The 22495-nt window shown below is 38.4% G+C and overlaps 1 protein-coding gene across 2 annotated transcripts in view; it reads right to left on the bottom strand.

Moving 5' to 3' along the window:
• Positions 1–390: 390 nt before the first annotated feature.
• Positions 391–22495, bottom strand: part of rasa2 (RAS p21 protein activator 2) — a 143958-nt gene continuing 121853 nt past the window's right edge. For both annotated transcript variants that reach the window (XM_041173804.1, XM_041173813.1), the window contains 9 exons: positions 22281–22367; positions 22121–22198; positions 21107–21180; positions 20612–20721; positions 12458–12540; positions 5164–5381; positions 4393–4496; positions 3917–4106; positions 391–2914 (listed from right to left, as the gene is read on the bottom strand). In XM_041173804.1, the coding sequence (XP_041029738.1) occupies positions 2890–2914; positions 3917–4106; positions 4393–4496; positions 5164–5381; positions 12458–12540; positions 20612–20721; positions 21107–21180; positions 22121–22198; positions 22281–22367 (969 nt within the window). In that variant the 3' untranslated portion in view covers positions 391–2889. The remainder of the gene's footprint in view (positions 2915–3916; positions 4107–4392; positions 4497–5163; positions 5382–12457; positions 12541–20611; positions 20722–21106; positions 21181–22120; positions 22199–22280; positions 22368–22495) is intronic.

The following is a 22495-nucleotide window of genomic DNA, read 5'->3' as shown; positions in this document are numbered from 1 at the left end:
TAAGCACCGTGTGACACTATCAAAAATACTTTTAACACCGAACTACAGAAAAAATTCAGGACAGGTAACCAAAAGCTTGACCAAACATGCAGCTTTAAGGAGCATCTTAAAGGAGGAGGAGTTAGGGAGAGAGGTATAGACATTTAGAGGAAATTTCAGAGCTTAGAGCCAAGGCAGCTGAAAACATGCGCAGGATACCAGAATTGGAAAAGTGCAGAGATCTCAGAGGCTTGTAGGGCTGCAGGATATAGTATGGTTATAACAAGTGTCTTCACCTGACAGCTTAAGATAGATGCGAAATGCTCACATACACAAATATTTTGACTGAACATGAAACGACACCTTTACTCAAAAATATCTGCAATTATTTGTCAATACACAAGTATGGAGTAAATTTCATGTCATGTTTTAATATTTTGATAAGAAAATAAAATTTAAATAAAAATACATTTCTAAAACACTAACATGCAGATAAACAAGTGCTGGGGCTTTTAAAAGGTACAGCTTCTTGGGAGAAGTAAAGCTAATATACAACATAATACAACAGTCTGGCTTTTCAACATATACATATTAAAATATTCACTGAGGGGAAAATATAAACTATAGACAGCAAAATACAAAGCAGACCTTTTCTGGAAAATGCCCACTCACGTACCAACTTGCTTAACTGTTTGTACAAAACTTAATCAACTGGTAGCGATCAATCACATGCTTTCTTTCATTGAAATTCTAATTAGTGCTGACAATCAGGAACAAGATAATTTTTCTTTTACTGAATATTGTGTTATTTAGAAACTGCTAATTTTACATACACAAAAAAAGTGGCATTCTGCAAGTACCCAAAACAAATTTTACTGTGGTGTCAGCCAAGAATAAATGTTTAGTTGAGTCACTTCAAAAGCCCATGCTTTTCCAACTGTTCTGCACGACGTCTTGACATATTGCCACCACCCCTACCATAGCTCAAACAGTAATCACTATTTTTGTACCTGACCGCCAAAATTAGAAATATTTGACAGGCAGAATAAAGTTAAATGCTCTGGGACTCACCAACATGTATATTGGGTAAAAATATCATATGGTGCAATATTTAAATATACAGTTTAGACAGGTCTCAGGAGTGTAATGTTCAGTTGACTGACCTCAGGAGCACTACAAGTAGCCTCTAGCATAGGGAAGAAGTTTGGGGCGGGGGTGCTATGGTGGGTGTGAAAGGAAAATCGGCTAAGATTCCGACTTCTAATCAATGCCAATGATTCTAGTCGTACACGTCGGGGGCAACATTGGGCTTGGCTATACCGGTCTCTACAATTGAAGGTCTATCCTCCCGCATGCACTGTCCAGGAATCTTTTACACAAGGAGAGTTTATGAATTTTGGACTTTACTTTGTGATCCACTCTCACCCACCTGCCCCCAACCAAAAAAACCGATCAAATCAACTGTCAACCAACGTGTGCTTTTCCAGTCCGTGAAACAAACAAAAATCTATTTTATTGGGAAATCATTAACAGCAGGAAAAGAATTGAATCAATAAGCAAAATTTTCTTTCACAAAGAGGAGGAGGAGGCAGGGTACCGGGAGATAACATTCTTGTTCACGACAAGGAAATTGTGACTTTTAAAAAATTTCAGTTATTTGGTTCTGTTGGAAGACGATATAAATGCTTTTGGGCCCTCATTGCATATAACCTAAATTTTGAACTGCATCTTTTCAGGGAATCTGGCAGAGTAATTCATCAGCCAAGCCCTTAAAATCAGGAGGGTTACATAGCAAAAATGTTGACTTGGATGAGTATCAGTACTGGAGGGTTGCAGATCTGTACTCCAGTATGACTCACCACCTTTGGGAAATTGAAAGAAAACACATTGTTTAGGGTCAGCAGGTGCTCTTTTAAGACTTTTGTGTGTGGTTATTTTAGAAATTTGAAAATTACAACGATTACTAACATAAAAGTATCCCACTATAAACCAGTTTTCTCCTATCATTAGTACCTTTATTTATCGATGCACCTGGAAATATGAAGAGTCGTTTTGTAATTAAAATCCAGTATGTCAGAGATACTGATAGCTTCCCTCCACATATCGTCCAGGCTATTAACATTTGAAAAATATTATGGTCTTGACACTATGGTCAAAAGTATTCAAGTATTTATTAAAGTTACGATCTTCTGAGATGATAGGAGCCATAAGGCATGATGTTCAACTCTGAATAGCAGCACTTGCAGGGAATACCAAAGCTCAAACTGCTCACAGCCAGTATAAGGAATATTCAAAGAAGCCAGTCTGAACTTAACACACAACAAATACTGAAAGTGTGTGTGTGTGATGGATTAGACATTGCAATTACGGTGGAAAATACTCTGAATGATTCTAGTGATCAGCAGAAATTACAAGACCTTCCTAGGGTATTAAAACAAATATTTAACAGCTTCTATTCTCAGTTCATTTTTCATTAAAAGATAGAAAAATATTTAAACTATATAAAAATCCCTAATGCAAGTTAAGAAAATTTGGGCAGGTCCTCAAATTTATTACAGGGCAGAAAATGAAATGGAATACACAGAACGGATGCACAATGAATAACCACGTTATGGGCAAACGGATCATTCAACTGATCTGATAAAATTGATACTAGTATCAGTTTTAAAAAAAAAATTATAAATTAAGATCACCTGGGGAAGTTCAGATGATTAAAGTGCATTGAAATCTTTTGTGGACTTCACATAAATGCTCGCCATCACTAAAACATTCTGTGCATCTACTAAAGGCCAGGCTCGCCGGTCTCTCATCCTTAGAAACACCAATATAGGGATGACAAAAAATCCAAGTATTTCCAGAGACTTTTCCTGTAGAGCTTCAGCAGCTATCATGCCCTCTCTTCAACTGGGATTATTTTGCTCCAATAGGATTTTCTCTGTAACAAAAAATAAAGTCTTAAGATCACAAACTTCCTGAAATTCTTTATTACTTTATAATGAAGAACTCCAAGAATCACGGTGAAGAAACCCAACAATGTGTCTTTAATAAGAATAATTTTTTAATCTGAAATTGGTTTTAGGACTATCACTAACTGAATTCTTAGAATGATCTTCTCAATAATGGCATGGTGCATCGGTACAACCCACAGCAAGAGCTGAACAACATTCAGGCTTGGGTTCACAAATTGCCTATAACATTCCCACGACACAAGTGCTGGGCAATCACCATCTCCAATGGGAGAATATCTAATCATCTCTCCTTCACTTTCAATGGCCTCACCATCACTGAATCTCTCAACATTTAGTGACCAGAAACTAAATACTGTGAACACAATGGCAGGTTGTAAGACTGAGAATTCTACGGTGAGTAACTCACGTTCTGACTCCCCACAGCTGACCCACCATTTACATGGTACAAATCAGCAGTGTGAAGGAATACTCTCCACTTCCTTGACTGTTGTTGGAACTGCACTCCTTCAAGGAGTTCAACACCATCCAAGCAAAAGTAGCCCATTTGAACTGCACCTTATCCACCACCTTAAAACATTCGCTCCTTCCATCACCAGCCACAACTGCAGTAGTGTCTACCAGTTACAAGCTGCATTCCAGCAACTTGCCAAAGCTCTTCTGACAGCACCTTCCAAACCCATGACCTCTAACACCTGGAATGACAAGGGTAACAGGCTCATGGGAATGCTACCACCTGCAAGTTCTCCTCCAAATCACACACCATCCTGACTTGGAACTCTATCCTTCCTTGATAGTTGGTGGGTCAAAATCCTCTCTAACAGCATGTGGATGTACCTACACCACACTGACCTTTAGGGAAGCAGCTCACTACCTCTGTCTCAAGAACAGTTAGGGATAGAAAATAAATGCTGGCCCTTTCCAAGAACTAATAAAAAACTGAAACAATTAGAAATTAAACTACTACTTACTCGCTGCCATATATCGCACGTATTGATCTTTTAATTCGGTACTGTTCATGAAATTCAGCCAACTTAGCCACAATTACGATTATTTGTTGAAGAGTTTTAAAGGTGACTCTTGAATCTTCAATAGTAAAGTGGGAATATTCATCTTGCTCCAGTTGAGGGCCTTGATACACATCTATACTTCCACAAGCATCTACAGAGAAATTCCAACATAATGTTGAAAATGTATTTGAAGTGCTGAAGGCATCAGCAATCTTCACATTCACTCTCAATAAGTTAGTTCACCAGTTTCTCTAAAGAACTGTCAACATAGTAACATATTTTTCCAAGACACTGTCCTTCGTTGGCAGACATAGAAGTCCATTGTGATGTCATAAATCACATCTAGCCTATTGTTTTTCCATTTGAATTTAAATGCAAGGCTGAAGAAATGAAAATAAGAAACTCACATTAATCATTGGGGAATTTTGGAAACTAACCTTCCATTTTCTGCAGTCTGGGCAAGTTGGCATGGAACAGCGAAAATATCCTTTCAGCTTCTCGGTCACAGTCTATGGCTAGTTGGATATTTGCTGGAGAACCCCTAGAAACAAAGACAAAAACAGTAGCAATACTAACACAGGAAACAGACTATTAAATTTGTTAAAAATACCTAAAAGAGTAGTTTCAATTGGAGTAACTGATTTGGACTAACTATACCTTAACCCTACCACAAAGCTACCCAGAACTCATGACTATAATTAACTTCCTGAATAGGTAGAGATGAAAGCTACTTGTAGTAGGACTCTTTGCCAAGTGTCATTTGGGCAAGTATGCAGAATTGAGTTTTCTAACAATCTGGCATCATAGCTACTAGCATCTTATTTTACAGATAAAATTGGATAAGACTATTAACATACACTTTTATATAAAGGTAATTAGAAATTAGAACAGAATAATGCTAAGCCAAGGGAAACACAAATCAAATTTTATCAATATCAGTATATTTTTTAATGTGGCTACAAACATCAAGAGTTAGTTATTATGTTGGAGATTTGAGGCAGACACGAACTGGACAGCAGATGGCACCAGTCTGACAAAGCACCCCTTGTTAAATTTATTGTCAACTTGGTACTAAGTTCACCTTCTGTAAGTCTGCATCATTATCTTTATTTCATTATTTGATCTTCATTTACTGCCTTTGTTTAGATTCAGCCTCCATGTTTAAAGGAACATGGCCAAGAAAATATTTTTAACTTAGAATGACTCACCCAGTACAACTTGTACAACCAGCAGCTTTCTCATCTGTATTTTTGCAGCAGACCCAGTTTCCAGATAAAAAAGCACAAGGATGATAAACGTGCAGCCTCTCAGGATTGCAACGACTCACTCTGGTGATCATCTCAATCCATTCATTGGCCTCCACACAGTTACTGGCTTGAACATAAAGTGGTCTTTCAGGTCTTTCAATACTGAGGACTTGAAACATCTGAAGACAAAGAACTAGTGTTATTCAAATCTTCTTTTGAATCCTTAATGAACAATAATCAGGGTTAGGGGAGGGCTTATCAACACAATAACCTAAATCTCTGTGTATATTACCAAAATTACCATAACCTTCCATTAGAAGTGACCAATGGTTAGTAATTGCTGAAAAAAGAGGCACGTCTAAGCTTTTCATCTTACATTCATCAGGACACTTTGCAAGAATACCAATATAATGGGAAAACAACAATTTATAGTATGTGTGAAGAGTGTGTTGACTGGTTGGCAAGTGGCATTGCCATGGAGAATGCACCAGTGATGGTGACTGACAGTTAACTGCCAAACATTGTTTGAAATTTAAACCAGGCAGTTTGGCTCTGATTGGTCAAGGCATTTCCCTGAGGAATGAGACAGCAAATGGCTGTCACTTATTTTGTTTAGCTGAAACAGGCGCAATGTGTGTACATGTTCTTTCTGTCTGCAAAAAACAGGGCCCTGTGCATTAATATATGTAGCTTCCAGTACACACAAATGCGCCACACTGTGAGCTCGACTGACAATTTTAAATTGGCTGTCAGCGTTAATTCTTAGCATACTGAGCATTATTTAGCAAATGTTGTCCAATCGAAGAATCACATCTAATGTCAGAGACTGTGTTTTGAGTTATGCAAGCACGGGCTGGTTGGCTATGGTCTGCCCATACTCCCAGCAGCTGAGACATGCTGTTTCATATGATATGCCAGCCTTTGGGGATGTACAGCCTACATACCTAGCACTCAAATAGAATCTAACATTAGTGATGCTAACCCTCTATAAATTGTAAGTTGGACCACTATTGGAAAGTAGCCCAGATGTTCCTAAAACATTTTGGTGTGACTACGGCAACGTGCCATTTTCTTGAGGAAATTTGTTCAGAATGGATTAATGCAGCTTAATGTCTAAACACATGGAAATTTTCCCTTCCAAAATACATCTGTCAAAATTCTCTGCCACTCATTTACATATTCCACGCCCCAAACAATCAACCAGTTTACATGAGCTTCCTGCTTTTAGGACACTAATGTGGTGTAGATTTACTCCTAGAAATTTAGGTCCAGCACATTCATAGTAAGCCGACATTGGGGTAACTTAGGTTTCTGGATCTTAGTTACTCAACCAAAGTGCTGTCAGTCTCAGAAAAATTTCAGTTTCCTCCTCCTTTTGTGTTAAGAACTAAACAGCTGGAATGGTGCTCCCAATGAAAAATTTCTTTTGCATAATAATGAGGAAGAGCAGCAGCAGAGGCAAGAGGCTCAAAAGCCCATTTGCTCTTACCTTTATTGCTGTGCTGCATTTGCATTTGTTTTATGCTGATCTTTAAGTTTCTGACAAAAGTATTTAAGCCACACAGAAATATGGCCGTAAGTTCCCAATGGCAGGGTCAGCATAGAAATCAATGTAAATTTCAGCAATAATGGCACTGAGGAAACTCTGGGTGGTTTAGTTTAGAAATATTAAAGGCAATGAAGATGTTGTTCAAAAGATAAATGACGATAAAAGGAATGAAAGGCTTGAGTGACAATAAAACCTGGCTTGTTAGAGCAATCAAAGTTCAGAGGAAATTTAGCATACCTCTTCAAAATTGAGAGATTTTGTAAAATAAACCAAGAGAAACTAGCTTTGAGCACTTCGAAAGTCAGAAGCAGGAAGGATTAAAACTAAGGCTGACACCAAAAGATGAAAGGAAAGGTTAGAAATTTTTTATCCAGAAGCAGTGGTGGAAGTAGTATTTAGTATACAGAGTATTTTAGTATATAGAGAATGGTATTTAAAAGGGGTGGATAAATAGTTGAAAAGAAAAAAACGTATAACAGGGTAAGGGAAAAGGACAGAGGAATGGGGCTAAGAGTTCTGGCATACAAACAAACGCATTAGGAGGAGTAAGGGGCTGAATGGCCTCTTTCTGTGGTATAGAATTCTATGAAATCCAACTTAAAGTGGACATAGATAAAAGCAAAATACTGCGGATGCTGGAAAGCTGAAACAAAAATAAAAATTGCTGGAAAAACTCAGCAGGTCTGACAGCATCTGTGGTGAGAAAGACAGAGTTAACGTTTCGAGTCCAGAAAACTCTTCTTTAGTTATAATTACATTGATATAAAAAAACATTCCAAAGCATAAACCTTTCTGGAGGCTAGTAGAGTTAAACAACAAATTATGATTCTGGAAGCTGGCCCTCTTAAATGTCTGGGAAGCCTCAGTGCTTCTGTACCACATATGGCTGTCCATCACCCTCGGAGTATGTTGTAGATTCACTTATGAAAATTTGAGCTAGCGTCACCGTTCATAACTATGCCCCAGCAATTGTATGGGATATCAATTAGAAGCTCTCTCCTTCAAGATGAATGGAACAATAATTCAAGGGACTGTGATGGAGGTGAATCAGCCCACTGATTTCTCAAGGCCATTTTTTTCAGGGCACTTAATCCATTTGGATTGATGGTCACTCCTTTGGAAATTAGATAATTTACTCGGACCACTTAAAAGTCAATTGTTCCCACTAAAAGGCACCAAAGAAATGACAGCAGCCATCAGGCTCAGGGTATATAGATACCACAACTAAAGGAAGGCACAGAACACACAACTTTGTTGGTCACAACTGTTGACTCCTTGGGACAAAGGAGTTATGTGTAAGGAAGTTTAACTGAATGTCAGCTCCTATAAATGGACTGGATGGAAATGAACTTCTGATACATTGCATGAATTCTGAAAGTGAACTTACAGTCCAGCCATTGAAATGACAACATGGTTTGAGCAAATTATGAACTTGCAGCCACATTTTATCTCACAAAGCAGTTGCTGGAATTTGACTTTACATGCAAACCAAATGTTGTGAAAAACAGGAATTCACCATTGAAGATTTTTTGCCAAATGCCATCATACTTCAAGCTTAGCTGCTCGTTAAAGCAAGAGAGATTTTCTAATTTTGTTAAGTAGATTCAAACTAAAACAGAATAAAAGTTAATGTATCACATCATAAAGAAAAGTACAGCAAATGATCAATCTATAGAAGTGTCTCCCCACAGAGACAGTGCAAGCAATTAGTCTTGATTAATTCAAATTAGCTGGATTTCTTTCAGAAAATAACATTGTAGATACATTATATCTGTAATTTGAGATATGGAATGTGCTAAGGGTGAGGTTTGTCTTTTGATTCCCAAAGCTTTCGACCAAAGAAATTCTTTGTTTAGGTCTGTTGTAGACTAATAAGATTAGTCAGTAACTCCATTGTTGCTATATCATGCGACTAAACTAGATGGACATAGGAATTTGTGGGTGAAAAGACAATGTTCCTATGAAGATGGCCATTAATCCCATCTACATCTTCCTTCCTTAGGAACCTTCAGTTTTCCCCCATTCCAACATCCAACTTGTAGTTGTGATCTTGCCACCCTGCCCTACTTAGGGAACCATTCCAGACATTAATCTCTCTTTTGAAAGAAAGTTTTCTTCCTGAACTTATATGAATTTGCACCCCTGTTCTCTCCTCCTCATACCAAGAGGAGTTTGTGGGGCGTTTACTGGACTCGCCTTTAAAAATATAATTAATACAATCACTGGAATAATACCAATGCTTCAGTTTCCCTTTTCACAAAACTGAAACCAGATACTGAAAAAAAATTAAAAATCTAAATAATTTCTACTTTTAGTCCAAAAATATGATGCGCAAAAACTAATAAAGTTTAGAAATGTGCAACCAATCATAGGTAGCCTATCATCTAAATTATCATTTTATTACATTCCAAATAGATAACCCTAAATTAAGTGGGTTGAGAGATTATGAACCTGTTTTAAATTATCCTCTTAATCTCACTAGTCTTTCCATTTTAGTGAGCTATAGCAAATCGTGGTTTTAAAATCTAATTAAAATGGCTCCCAAGCAATGTCCCCTCTAAATTCTTTGTTGTGTGCAGCCTGCTCGTTTGAAAGTGCAGTATCTTTAATTTTTTTTGCACAGTCTCAGGCATTAGGTGTATTAAAGGGAACAACTTGTAAGTGGCCTGTGCTCTACCTTCTGAGTTCTTTGTGAGCTATGTGCGCAAGCTCAACTCTTAGGGAAACAGAAACAAAAATACCTGGAAAAACTCAGGTCTGGCAGCATCTGCGGAGAGGAACACAGTTAACGTTTCGAGTCCGTATGACTCTTCAACAGAACTAAGTAAAAATAGAAGAGAGGTGAAATATAAGCTGGTTTAAGGCAAGGTGGGACAAGTAGAGGGCCAGTGATAGGTGGAGATAACCAAAATATGTCACAGACAAAAAGACAAAGAGGTGTTGAAGGTGGTGATATTATTTAAGGAATGTGCTAAGGGTAGAAAGCAGGACAAGCAAGGTACAGATAGCCCTAAACAAAAACAGAATTACCTGGAAAAACTCAGCAGGTCTGGCAGCATCGGCGGAGAAGAAAAGAGTTGACGTTTCGAGTCCTCATGACCCTTCGACAGAACTACAGATAGCCCTAGTGGGGGTGGGGTGGGGTGAAGGAATTGAAAAAGGCTAAAAGGTAGAGATAAAATAATGGATGGAAATACATTTAAAAGTAATAGAAGTAGGTGGGAAAAGAAAAATCTATATAAATTATTGGAAAAAAAAGGGGGGGGGAATCAGAAAGGGGGTGGGGATGGAGGAGAGAGTTCATGATCTAAAATTACTGAACTCAATATTCAGTCCGGAAGGCTGTAAAGTGCCTAGTCGGAAGATGAGGTGCTGTTCCTCCAGTTTGCGTTGAGCTTCACTGGAACAATGCAGCAGACCAAGGATGGACAGGTGGGCATGAGAGCAGGGTGGAGTGTTGAAATGGCAAGCGATAGTAATGCTTGTGGACAGACCGAAGGTGTTCTGCAAAGCAGTCACCCAGTCTGCGTTTGGTCTCTCCAATGTAGAGGAAACCGCATTGGGAGCAACGAATGCAGTAGACTAAATTGAGGGAAGTGCAATTGAAATGCTGCTTCACTTGAAAGGAGTGTTTGGGCCCCTGGACGGTGAGGAGAGGGGAAGTAAAGGGGCAGGTGTTGCACCCTCTGTGGTTGCGTGGGAAGGTGCTGTGGGAGGGGGTTGAGGTGTAGGGGGTGATGGGGGAGTGGACCAGGGTGTCCCGGATGGAATGGCCCCTGCGGAATGCTTTCAACTCATAGGGAACATTGCTCCCAATAAATCTTGAACTAGTTCGTCAAAATATCATTTGCAGTTCTCGTTCTCATATGAAAAATAAATCACTTGCAAAAAAGAGAAGTGAAGCTAAATCCTTTACAGCCAACGCTACGTCCTTTAGGAAGTCTTGCAATGTATCGAAATCATATTTTGGCATTAGCAGACTACTTTTTGCATTGACTTAAAAGGATTCAAATGTTTAATTGGACAACTGGTTTAATGTGTGATTAAATTCAGTATATAAACAGACCCCAGATAATGATAGCCCATTCTCAAACACGTTTGGCAGATTCAATGCAGAAAACTGGGTTTGCCATGACACTACCAATAATAACCGGTTATTGCCTGTGTTCTAACTTGCACAAAGTCCTGTTCACCCACGGCCCCTGCGGTGCCGACCTACGTTGGCTCCCGGTTAAGCAATGCCTTCATTTAAAAAAACTCATCCTAGTTTCCAAATCATTCCATGGCCACGCCATTTCCTACCACTGCAATTTCTCCTAGCTGTAATAGTCCTCCAACATATCTGCACTTCTCTAATTCGGGCCTCTTGAGCATTTCTGATTTTAATTGTTCCACTGTTGCTGGCCATGAGTTCTGGAATTCCCTCCCTTTCCATCTTTATTATACTCCTTAAAAATATGACCAAACTAGTATCTCCTTTACGTGACTTGGTGTCAAATCTTGTTTTATAATGCTCTTGCAAAGTGCCTGGGAACATTTTATTACATTAAAGGCACCATATAAATGCAAATTGTTGTTAGAAGACATTTGCCATACTTCTGACATTGGTTTAATACAGCAGCTCAAGTAATTAATCAAATTTCAATGCAGGGACAGCTGGTGACAATTTTGCCAAATTCTAATACACTAAACCAGTTGCAATGATAGATCACTGATTGCCAGTCTCACATTCATCATTTCATATACTGACTATTTGGAAAAAGAGACTCTAGCTCTTAAGGCTAACGTAGAGGGTAATGACAACATATATATCAAATAAAGTAGAAGTATGGATGGTGAGAGAGACAAGCTGAGAGTCTAATAGAAGGGGGTCAAATCAGATGAGAGTGCAGCTAAATGAAGCCACATTATCTTGTCATATCAATAGTAAAGTTCAACGTAGTTTGACCCAAGGAACATAAGCCATGCCAAAACTTTGACATATTGAAGCAGGTGCTGTCTTCTTCAAATTTTAAACTTGGCTCCAACATAAAAAGATCAATTATTCATTATATGTGCCAGCTTCCACTTAGGAGTTGAAACAAATGGTGGCTCAAGCTTATGCTTTATCCAAACTTCAGTTTTCAAGACATTTGAATGTTTTTCTTGACATCTTTCAAGATTCATCATCTTACCTCCTATTCCTATCCCAACCAGGAATTAATTCAGCAGTAACTGAAAAATTTAATCTAGAAAGCTGCAGACATCAAATGTGGTCTGTGAACTTGCATTTGAGGCAAAGATGTATTTAGAATTTCAGATTGCAAGTAACCTGACTGTTGCAGGACATGAGAAAAATTCACCATTATTCTTAACATTAAACACAAAACCAAGCTCTCCCAACAACGTAAACATGTATCTCAGAAATAAAACAGAATGACAGGATAAAATCCAGCTATACAGAGGCAAAATACCATGGTTGCTGGAATTTTGAAATGTGAACAAACAATGCTGGAAATATTCAGGTCAGGCAGCATCTGTGGAGAGAGGAACTGAGTTAACATTTTAGGTTGGTGGCCCTTTGTCAGACCAATTCTGACCAAAGGTCATCAAACTGGAATATTAATTCTGCATTTCCAGCATTTTCTGCTTAGATTTAAGAAAAAACAGCTTCTGTTTAGTTATATGTATTTCCACAAGCTACTTTAGAATGGAGTTGTCACATACGTTTTTTTTGTTGAAGCATCTTTCTTCAAGTTTCTCAACTGCAATAATGTTCTTAATCAGGATACTGTATAGGGGCTCTTTACCTATGCAAATAGATTTAACAAATAGTTAGGATTTACCTGTATCATTTTGGACTGTAGTACAATCAGAATTAATAAAATGACATTTCAATGAGATTGAGTACCCAGTCCACAATATCAAATTTCATCTGCCACATATTTGCCTATTCCACCAGCCTATGTCCTCTTGAAGTCTATCACTATTTTCTGCACAGTTTACAATACTTTCAAGTTTCTTGTCATCTGCAAAGTTTTAAATTGAGCCCTGTACACCCAAGTCTATGTCACTAATATAAATTAAGTCAAGCAGTGGTCTTAATGTCAACCCATAAGAAACCTTACTGTATACCTCCTGCCAGTCTGAAAAACAGTCATTTTCCACTAGTATGCTGTCACTTGGTCAACTTCATATCCATGCTGCCACCATACCTTTTATTCCATGAGCTTCCACTTTGCTTATTAGCCTATTTTGTGGCACTTTATCAAATGCCTTTTGGAATTCCATGTAAAACCACATTACCCTCATAATGCCCTCTGCTGCCTCATTGAAAAACTCATTCAAATAGTTAAACACTATTTTCCCTTCACAAATCCATGCTGCTTTTCCTTAATTAGTCCACATTTGTCCAAGCGACTATTAATTTGATCCCACAGAGCCTTGGAATTGTGACAGCACAGGTGGCCATTCAGCTCATCGTGTCTGTGCTAGCTTTCCAAACAAACAATGTACCTAGTGCCATTCCCCCACTTTCCCCCATAACCCTGCACATTTTTCCTTTTCGGATAATAATCCAATTCCCTTTTGAATGACTCAATTGAACCTGCCTCCACCACACATTCAGGCAGCGCATTCCAGGTCTTAACCAATCGCTGCATGAGAAAGTTTCTTACGTCTCCATTGCTTCTTTTGCCATTTAGAGATGGGCAATAGACAATGCGGCCAGTGACACCCGCATCCCATGAACAAATTTTTAAAAATTATCTTAAATCTGTGCCTCCTCATTCTTGATCCTTCCACTAGTGGGAACAGTTTGTCCCTATCTACTCTGTCCAGACCCCACATGATTTTGAATACCTCCATCAAATCTCCTCTCAGCTTCCTCTTCTCCAAGGAAAACAGTCCCAACTTCTCCAATCTATCTTCATAGTTATGTAACCTGGGATCATTCTTGTAAATCTTTTCTACACTCTCTCTAATGGCATCACACTTTTCCTAAAGTGTGACACCCAGGACTGGACGCAATACTCCAGTTGATGCCAAAATAGTGCTTAATACAACTTTAACATAACCTCGAAAAACTCAGCAGGTCTGGCAGCATCGGCGGAGAAGAAAAGAGTTGACGTTTCAAGTCATTACCCTTCCACAGAATTGTTCACAGTTCGGTGGAAGGGTCATGAGGACTCGAAACGTCAACTCTTTTCTTCTCCGCCGATGCTGCCAGACCTGCTGAGTTTTTCCGGGTAATTCTGTTTTTGCTTTGGATTTCCAGCATCCACAGTTTTTTGTTTTTAACATAACCTCCTTGCTCTTGTACTCTATGACCCTATTAATAGAGCTTAGGATACCTTGTGCTTTGTTAACCAGTCTTTCAACCTGTCCTCCCACCTTCAATGACTTATGCACATATACATCCAGGTCCCTCTGCTTCTGCACACCCTTCAGAATTGCACCCTTTGTTGTATATTGTCTTCCAGTGTTCTTTCTACAAAATGAATCATTTCACACTTCTCTGCTCTAATTTCATCTGCCACTTGTCCGCTCATTCCACCAACTTGTCATTGTTATTTTGAATTTCTACACCGCCCTCCCCACAGCTCATAATGTTTCCAAGTTTGGTATCATCCGCAAATTTTGAAGTTGTGCTTTGTACACCAAAGTTTAGGTCATTTGTATATCAGGAAGAGTGCAAGGGTCCAATACCAGCCCCTGCAGGACTTCATTGCAAGCCTTACTCCAGTCTAAAAAACATCCATTAACCACTACTGTTTCCGATCACTCAGCCAATTTCATATCCTTGTTGCTACTGCCCTTTTATTCCACGAGCTTGAACTTTGCTCACCAATCTGTTGTGCAGCAAATGCCTTTTGGAAGTCCATGTACACCACATAAATAGCATGAACTCTTCAACCCTCTCTGTTACTCTTCAAAAAACTCCCAAATTATCATTTCTAAAAGCTTTACCACTGCCAAGGTTAAACTGACTGGCCTGTAGTTGCTGGGCTTAACCTTGTACCTTTTTTTTGGAACAAGGATATGACATTTGCAATTTTTCAGCCCTTTGGCACCACCAGTCTAAGGAGGATGAGAAGCTTATGGCAATGTTGTTGCAATTTACACCTTTACTTCACTGTGTCCTTGAATCTATCTGATCCAGTCCTGGTGACTTATCAACTTTAAATACACCCAGCCTATCTAATACTTCCTCTTTATCTTCAGTAATGATTTTGACTCTGGATTGCTCTTTGTCTTTTTCCATTGCTAACCTAAACCTTATATCATGACTACTGCGCCCTAAAGGTTCCTCTGACACTTGATCCACTTGTCCCAGCTCATTCCCTAAAACCAGATCTAGCAATGCTTCCTTCATCATTGGACTGGAAGCGTACTGATGCAGAAAATTCTCCCAAATATACTTTAGAAACTCTTTCCCTCCCCAGCTCTCCACACTTTATACACTATTATCCCAGTTTGTATTAGGATAATTAAAATCTCCCATTATAACAATTAGTTTTTGTACTTCTTATCTCCTTAAAATGTGCTCCTCTGCATCTTTCCCACTTTAAAGTGGTCTATAGAATGCATACAATGCGTGCAATATTTCTTATTTGTAGCTAAATAGATTCTGTTCTTGACTCCTTCTAGAACATCCTCTCTCTGCAGTACTGTAATATTTATTCTACTTAATCAATATTGCCACCCATCCTCCTTTCTTTGCTACCCAATCTTTCCTGAATATTTTGTATCCACGAATACTCAGTACCCAGTCTTGTTTTTTTTAAAAAATCAAGCTTGGTCTCTCTTATCGGATGCATCATATTCCCATGTGGCTACCTGTGCTTATAGCCTGCCAGCTTTATTTATCAGACTCTAAGTATTTGCATACATGCACAGTATACCCAATTTCGATCTTAATGCATTTCCTCTTATTCTGATCTACCTAATGCCTTATTTCTTATTCCAGTCCCCTCTGTCTCTCCCAATTATTTCTGTACCTTAATTTTTCCCTCTCTAATGATACCTCCTGGTTCCCATTCTTCTGCCAGGTTAGCTTAAACCTTCTCAACAGCACTTCTCAAATCGCCCTGCCAGGACATTAGTCCAAACTCCGCTTAAATACAACCCTTCTTCCTTAGCAATGGTCCCAATATCCCAGGAATCTAAAGCCCTCCCTCCTCCACCATCTCTTAGGCCATGTATTCAACTTCTTTCTCCTATTTGTATAATCACTAGCGCATGACATAGAGGGTAATATAGAGATTACTACCACTGTGGTTCTGCTGCTAGTTTCTTTATGAGCTCTGTAAAATCTGCCTGCAAGGCCTCATCCCTCTTTCTACCTATGTTGCTGGTACTGATATGGACCATGACTGCTGGCTGTTCACCCTCACCTCCGAGTACTTTCCAGCTGCTCAGTGACAACATTTGGCAAAAACTGTCAAACAACATGGAGTTGATAATTTAATCTGGCAGAAAATCAGTCATTTCAAAATTTCCAATCAGAATTCTTCACCTAATAGGGTATGGACAGGGAAACAATTTTCTGGCAATTGCAGATAACCATTGTAACTATAGCACCTATTCCATTTACTGATATTTGTGCTTCTGCAGAAGCACATCTAGAAGTAATAGGTAGAAACATCTTCAGTGATATTTTTGATATAATTATTAAAATGGTAAATACTGACAGCAGAATGGAAGGCTTGCCCCAAAAGTGGAAAGAAAACAGAAGGAGAACAAATGAAATCCTGTCAGAATCTTTTAGAATAGAACTGTAAGAAAAAGATACTCAATGTTGCAAATTCCTCTGCGGTTCTGCTATAAACTTCTATTTACTGTTAGATTTCTCTAGCATAGAGCTGGCACAGATGTGATATTCGCTTTCTGTACTGTAAACTGAAAAGGCACTTTTACTCTCTCATTAAACAGATGAATGTTATTTTTATTAAACTGATCTAACATGGATATATAAATTACTTGAAAAATTCTCCTACTTTAAAGAACCATATGTGAGCATCCATATCCTTTTGTTGCACGTGATCACAATTCGGAATTGTGTTACATTGTGGCCAGTCAAGATAAATATGGTGCTAATTTAGCACATACTGAAATAAATAAAATTGTGGTAAAGCTCCCAAGCTTAACTTTGAGGATTTACTTGACATTAAGGCAAACTACACTCTTGAGGCAACACTTCTCAATCAAGAAACAATTCTTAGTTTTTCAATAGTAACACAGAATCATATATGTGCTATTCAGGTCCAAGCAGGGATTTATTTTTAAATTAGAATTTCTCCATGTTGAACTTAATTCCATTCTGAGCTCAGTTACAAAACGTTACTATTTCTAACACAAGATCAGCTGCTTACTCTCGTGCCCTTTAATGACTCAAACACTTGTTAAAAAATTCTTCCCCGTGTTTTCATCATCTCCTGGCTCTACTTTTACAAAACAAAAAGAAAAATACCTGGAAAAACTCAGCAGGTCTAGCAGCATCTGCGGAGAGGGACACAATTAACGTTTCGAGTCCGGACTCGAAACATAAACTGTGTCCCTCTCCGCAGATGCTGCCAGACCTGCTGAGTTTTTCCAGGTATTTTTCTTTTTGTTTTGGATTCCAACATCCAGTTTTTTGCTTTCTACTTTTACAACGTCCTCATTAATAACCCCTCCTGATCTCTTATTTTCCAGCTTCATGCTCTTTGGTTCCTTGACGTTAGCCACCTGTGTTTCCTCTCTTTCCGTCTCATCAGTCATGATGCTTCAGGTGTCAAGCATGCTTTTGGTTATCTCTACTTTTCCACTACTAGTGATTATTTCTGATCTGTAAAACATTTTGTGACGCTTTCTGTTATAGGTGCTATACTTATGCAAGTACTCAGCCATTCATTTGGATAATTGTTCAAATCCGTTCACTCACCTTTGTTCCATATCTCTCACCCAACAATGATCTAACAATCTCAAGTCACAAAAATTTCCATTAACCCCAGCATCCAGAGCCTTTTAGGCAAGTTCCAGATTTCCATCAGCCTTTTTTGAAAAAGCAATTTCTGATTTCACTCTGAAATGACCTAGCTCTAATTTCAATATTATGCCCTCTTATTCATGATACTCCTACAAGAGGAAAAATGTGTATCTAGCCTAGTGGGTTCCTTTATCATTTTAAACACCTCAATCAGATCAGCCTCAATCTTCTCAAATCAAGAATACAAACCAGATTCATGCAATCTATCCTAATAATTTAACACTAAGCCATGGCATAATTTTGGTAAATCTACACTGGGCTCCTTCCAACAAAAGCGTTCACCATATGTTCCTGATTCATTGATCACAATACTCCAGATAGGTTTTATCAACATTCTGTACAACTGAAACATAATTTCCTTCCCTTTGTGTTCCAGTCCCCTTGAGGCAAGGCCAATCTTCCTTTGGCCTATCTGATCCCTTTTTATACCTGTACACGATTTGTGTATGTAACACCTAAAACCCTTTGCTGCTCCGCAGTTTCTAGTTTCTAACCATGAAGAATATATATCAAAATGTTTTTTTCAGATTCAAAATGGATGATCTCGCACTTTCCCACTCCATCTGCCAAATCTTTGCCCTTTGTCTACGGCTTGGTAAAATTTCCTGCTTTCAACCACAAAATTTACTGTGCTTCCTAACTTAAAGTCACTTGCGAACTTCTAAACTCTTAGTGGACGAACTTTGTGCTGAACAAGAGGAATGTCCGTGCTAGAAAAGAGAACATGCTACCACATGATAGTCAGAATCAGCATCAAGAACCAGCAATATATACTACAGTACAGATTACGGCAAAGCCTTAAGTCCTCTATACAATATGCCCTTACTCCACACTGAAAGGACTACTCCACTGCCCGAAAATTCTCCCTTTATGGCTTCTTTGCACAAAGTGGTTAATAAGTGAATGCATTTTTTTCGTAACTAATATATTAATTATTATACTGAACTTCATGGACATAAATGGTGTTTCAATGACTCGCAAAACAACTTACAACATCATGAATATTAAATTAAAAAAATAGCCAATGATCTTCAGAGAGTAGAAAAGGAGCAGGCATTTAACTTTTGTGAGAGGGCTACCAGAAGACTTAAAACTGGGTCCAAGAAATGTTTTTTGAGAGGGATTTTTAAAATTGGGAAGGGAAGTAGAGGGGTGGAAAGAGTTCCAAAGAATTGGCCAAGGCAACATAGATAAACCGCAACACATGTCAACAGAAGTAGTAATAATTCAGCCAGTTTCAAATCTGTTCCCTAAGAGTGTGCAGTTGAAATCATTTCTGTTGCACAAGGAACTGGTAAAGTTACTGGAATAAGTGTACATTCCAGGGATGAGAGTGGTTGAAGGTAAAATGGTCTGAAAATTTTTTGTGGTAAGAAATCATGTAATTTTAACACTTTTTATGATCTGTAGTGAAATGCAAATGCTTCTGGGCTACTTCAAATAGGTGGGACTATTAAACTTAATTCAAGTGGATAGGAACATCAAGTTTCCCTTTGTTTACCTTTTTCCACAGTCCAGATTATGGACCAATGTATTTGTATCAAATCACCAAAATGACTTCAGCTTTTCAGCATTCAATGCAGTTAGTATGGACTTCATCTTATGTTACATGCACTAACAGCAGAACAAGGTCCTGCTGGATTATGTACATGTGAAGCAAAGCAAAGGACTACAGCAGTGCTGTGCATACTATTTTCAAATGTGACCTCATCTTAAAGAGCAGTTAGGGATCGGCAACAAATGCTGGCCTTGCCAGTACTGTCCACATCCAATGCATGAATATATTAAAAAACTCATGAAAAATTAACATGACCCCAGACATCAGCAAAAATGAAACAGCAATAAAGCAGCATAGTAACATCTGGTATATAATTAGTAAAGCTCTATATCACATACAATGCATAATATTAATATAGCGTTATTATTTATACACTCATGTAGTTTCCAGCCAAGCTCTCCTTATTCCCTGGTGACAGGCTATTCAGTGGAGCGCCTCTCCCCCATGTCACATATATGCTCCTTTACCCTACCCCCTTCACTCACTCTTCCCAACACCTGCCCTCACCACACTCACTCAGCAGCCCATGGAGACTCAGACTCCACTTCTCCCACGCTATCCCAGAATTGCCAAACCCCATGGCTGCATCAAACGGCCAGCAGCAGAATGTGTCCTTCCGGTGGGATGAGTGATGGCAGCCAGCTCTGGACTAGCACAAGAATGAGTGGTAGCTCCACCAGTTCCTGCCCCCAGCCTTGTTACTGGCTCAGATTTTCCAGGCCGAGGCTCTCTTCTCTCGGCTTTAGCTGCGTTGGAGGCAGAGGTCGTAAAAGAAATTGAGAGCAGAATTCCATTATCCAAAAGTCAAATTTCCGTCAAATGGCAGATATTTCTCATCCTTGTCTCCAGCACTGCCTCTAGGCCAGCAATGCATTGCTATATTATTGCTTCATTTTTGATTATTTCCCTCTATACTTCCCTCTCAAGAATTTATGCTTCCAAATGTCTGCCAATGGTATTACTGCAGGCAATTACACGAGTATTTCTCTTCATTGTTGCAGTGCATCTAACTCCTACTCACCAAATTCCATTTTGGGTGGCACAGACTAGATCAGGAAGTCATCATGTCAAACATACTCTAAAATTATTCTGCAAATGTACTTTAAACTATATGCAAACCTGAGCATTTTTCACTGATCTCCAGGGTAGAAAAACAGTTTAACGCTGTAGAGTTGAATTCATACTTAAAGCAAGACAGAGATTTGTATTCTTTATTCTAGAATGTAATTTAAGACTAGAGTATGACATTAGCAGTTATGGTTGCTAATGATGAAAACAGGTTTAACAGGCATACCTGACTGTTTGTGGTAAGAGATCTCTCGGTTGGTCAAACGGAGCCATCGCTTCTTAAAATTATGCACTTTACGGATTGGATTTCTTCCCTGAGCTCTTTTAATAACTTCTCTGCAAAGGACAGACAATTTTTTTTGCTTTTATGGTTTCAAGAAGTCAATTATCTATTGTCCAAAGACTTGGTAAAAACTCTTATTTCATTAGTTTTGTATTACAAGCCAGACTGTAGCCAAGCTATTCGAGTTCAGCTATGACAAAGGCAGCTACCCAGCAATGTGACAATTTGCCCAGGTATTCAGTAGGAGGGAGTTGAGAATTTATCTCCTTCTAAACAATCTCTGTTCTTTGGCCTTGACGCTATGTTGCTCATTGTTTTGAAATGGTTGTTCTCACAGGCATTCATAACTGTTGGACATCCTCATCAGTTCCACATTATGACATTTCTTAGTTAATGTGTCATTTAACATCATAATTGCTGTTCTGTTTTTACTCTTACCCTTCTTTGAGGATAATTGGTTCATCTACACCAGTGGGCTCCTTGCTTTGTGCAGAAGATATTTCATCTATAAACTAGAAAAAAAGCAAATTACAATTTTCAAACTATGGACAGTTAGTGAAATCAGAGGCTCACTGCATAGCTTGAGGTTTCGAGGGGGTAGGGTAACATCGTGGTTACATTACTGGACTAGTAATCCAGGTTTACTGGAGGCCTGCATTAACAATCCAGTTGGTGACATGAGTTCAAATTACACTGTGGTAGTTTGGGGAATTAAAATTCAATTAAATAAATCTGGAGAAAAAAGCTAAATATCAGAAATGGTGAACATGAAATTACCAGAATGTTATAAAAGCCCATCTAATCTCTAATGCTCTTTAGGGAAGGAAATCTGTTGTCCTTACCCAGTCTGTCCAACCCATGCAATGTTACCGACTCTTAACTGCCCTCTGAAATGCCTTAGCAAGCCACTCAGCTGTATTCAAGAAAGCGGCTCGCCAATAAATGTTGGCCTTATGAATGAGATCCACATCCCATGAATGAATAAAACAAATTGTGGGAGATGAGAGGTGGCATTTATATTAAAATAAATTGCACTTCCTGTGAACTCTGTTGATCATTAACATTCAACCACTCCACTGTATCTAGAAAGCATCACATGAGAACAAAGATCACAGCTTAACTGCATCCAGTATACCTTCTGAATGAGAAGTGATTTTTGGACTTTTCAGATGATAGGTATATACTTTTAAGCTCAATTTCCTGAGAAATAAGAGATTAGCATTTTTAAAATGTTTTCTAGGTAGAGTACATTCTAATCTTGTCTTCTCCTACTTTATCATAATGAAATATAATGTTGACAATAGTGACAACACGTTACCACATTAATATCAACTGTAGAATAAATTTAGCTACCAAAATTCTCTATCTGTAGCACACATCAATCAATACGCTAGTAATATCTTTTAAGTTTACATGACTGCACAATTCTTAAGTTTTAATTATTAAGCTCACCTTTTTAACCAGCTCAATGCATTTTTCTTCTTGAAACAGTTTAAAAAAATCACACATATAGGATTCCTTGAAGCTTGACTGCAATTCATAAGAAATTGTAAATTAGTACACAAAATGATGCAATGAAATGTAATTTTTTCAAAAAAGAGATGGTGCTGACCAGTTTGTTTTTCGATAAACTGCCCCAGCTTCCCAAGGTTTGGATTGTTTTAGAAATTAGGGTCAAGACTCGAGATATCTGAGCATCCTACAAAGAAATGGGAGAAGTGGAAAGAAGAGAGACAAATGCATTAAATTAAACTGAAAAGTTAACAGCATCTACTAGTTTCTCAAGCTATAACATAAAGAATGTCAAAAAAATTACCAAGCTCAGAG

This window comes from Carcharodon carcharias, chromosome 2 (genome assembly GCF_017639515.1).
Source record: "Carcharodon carcharias isolate sCarCar2 chromosome 2, sCarCar2.pri, whole genome shotgun sequence".
Taxonomy (NCBI): Eukaryota; Metazoa; Chordata; class Chondrichthyes; order Lamniformes; family Lamnidae; genus Carcharodon; species Carcharodon carcharias.
Note: the sequence above shows the minus strand (reverse complement) of the source record. Positions and strands in the feature narration are given on the sequence as shown.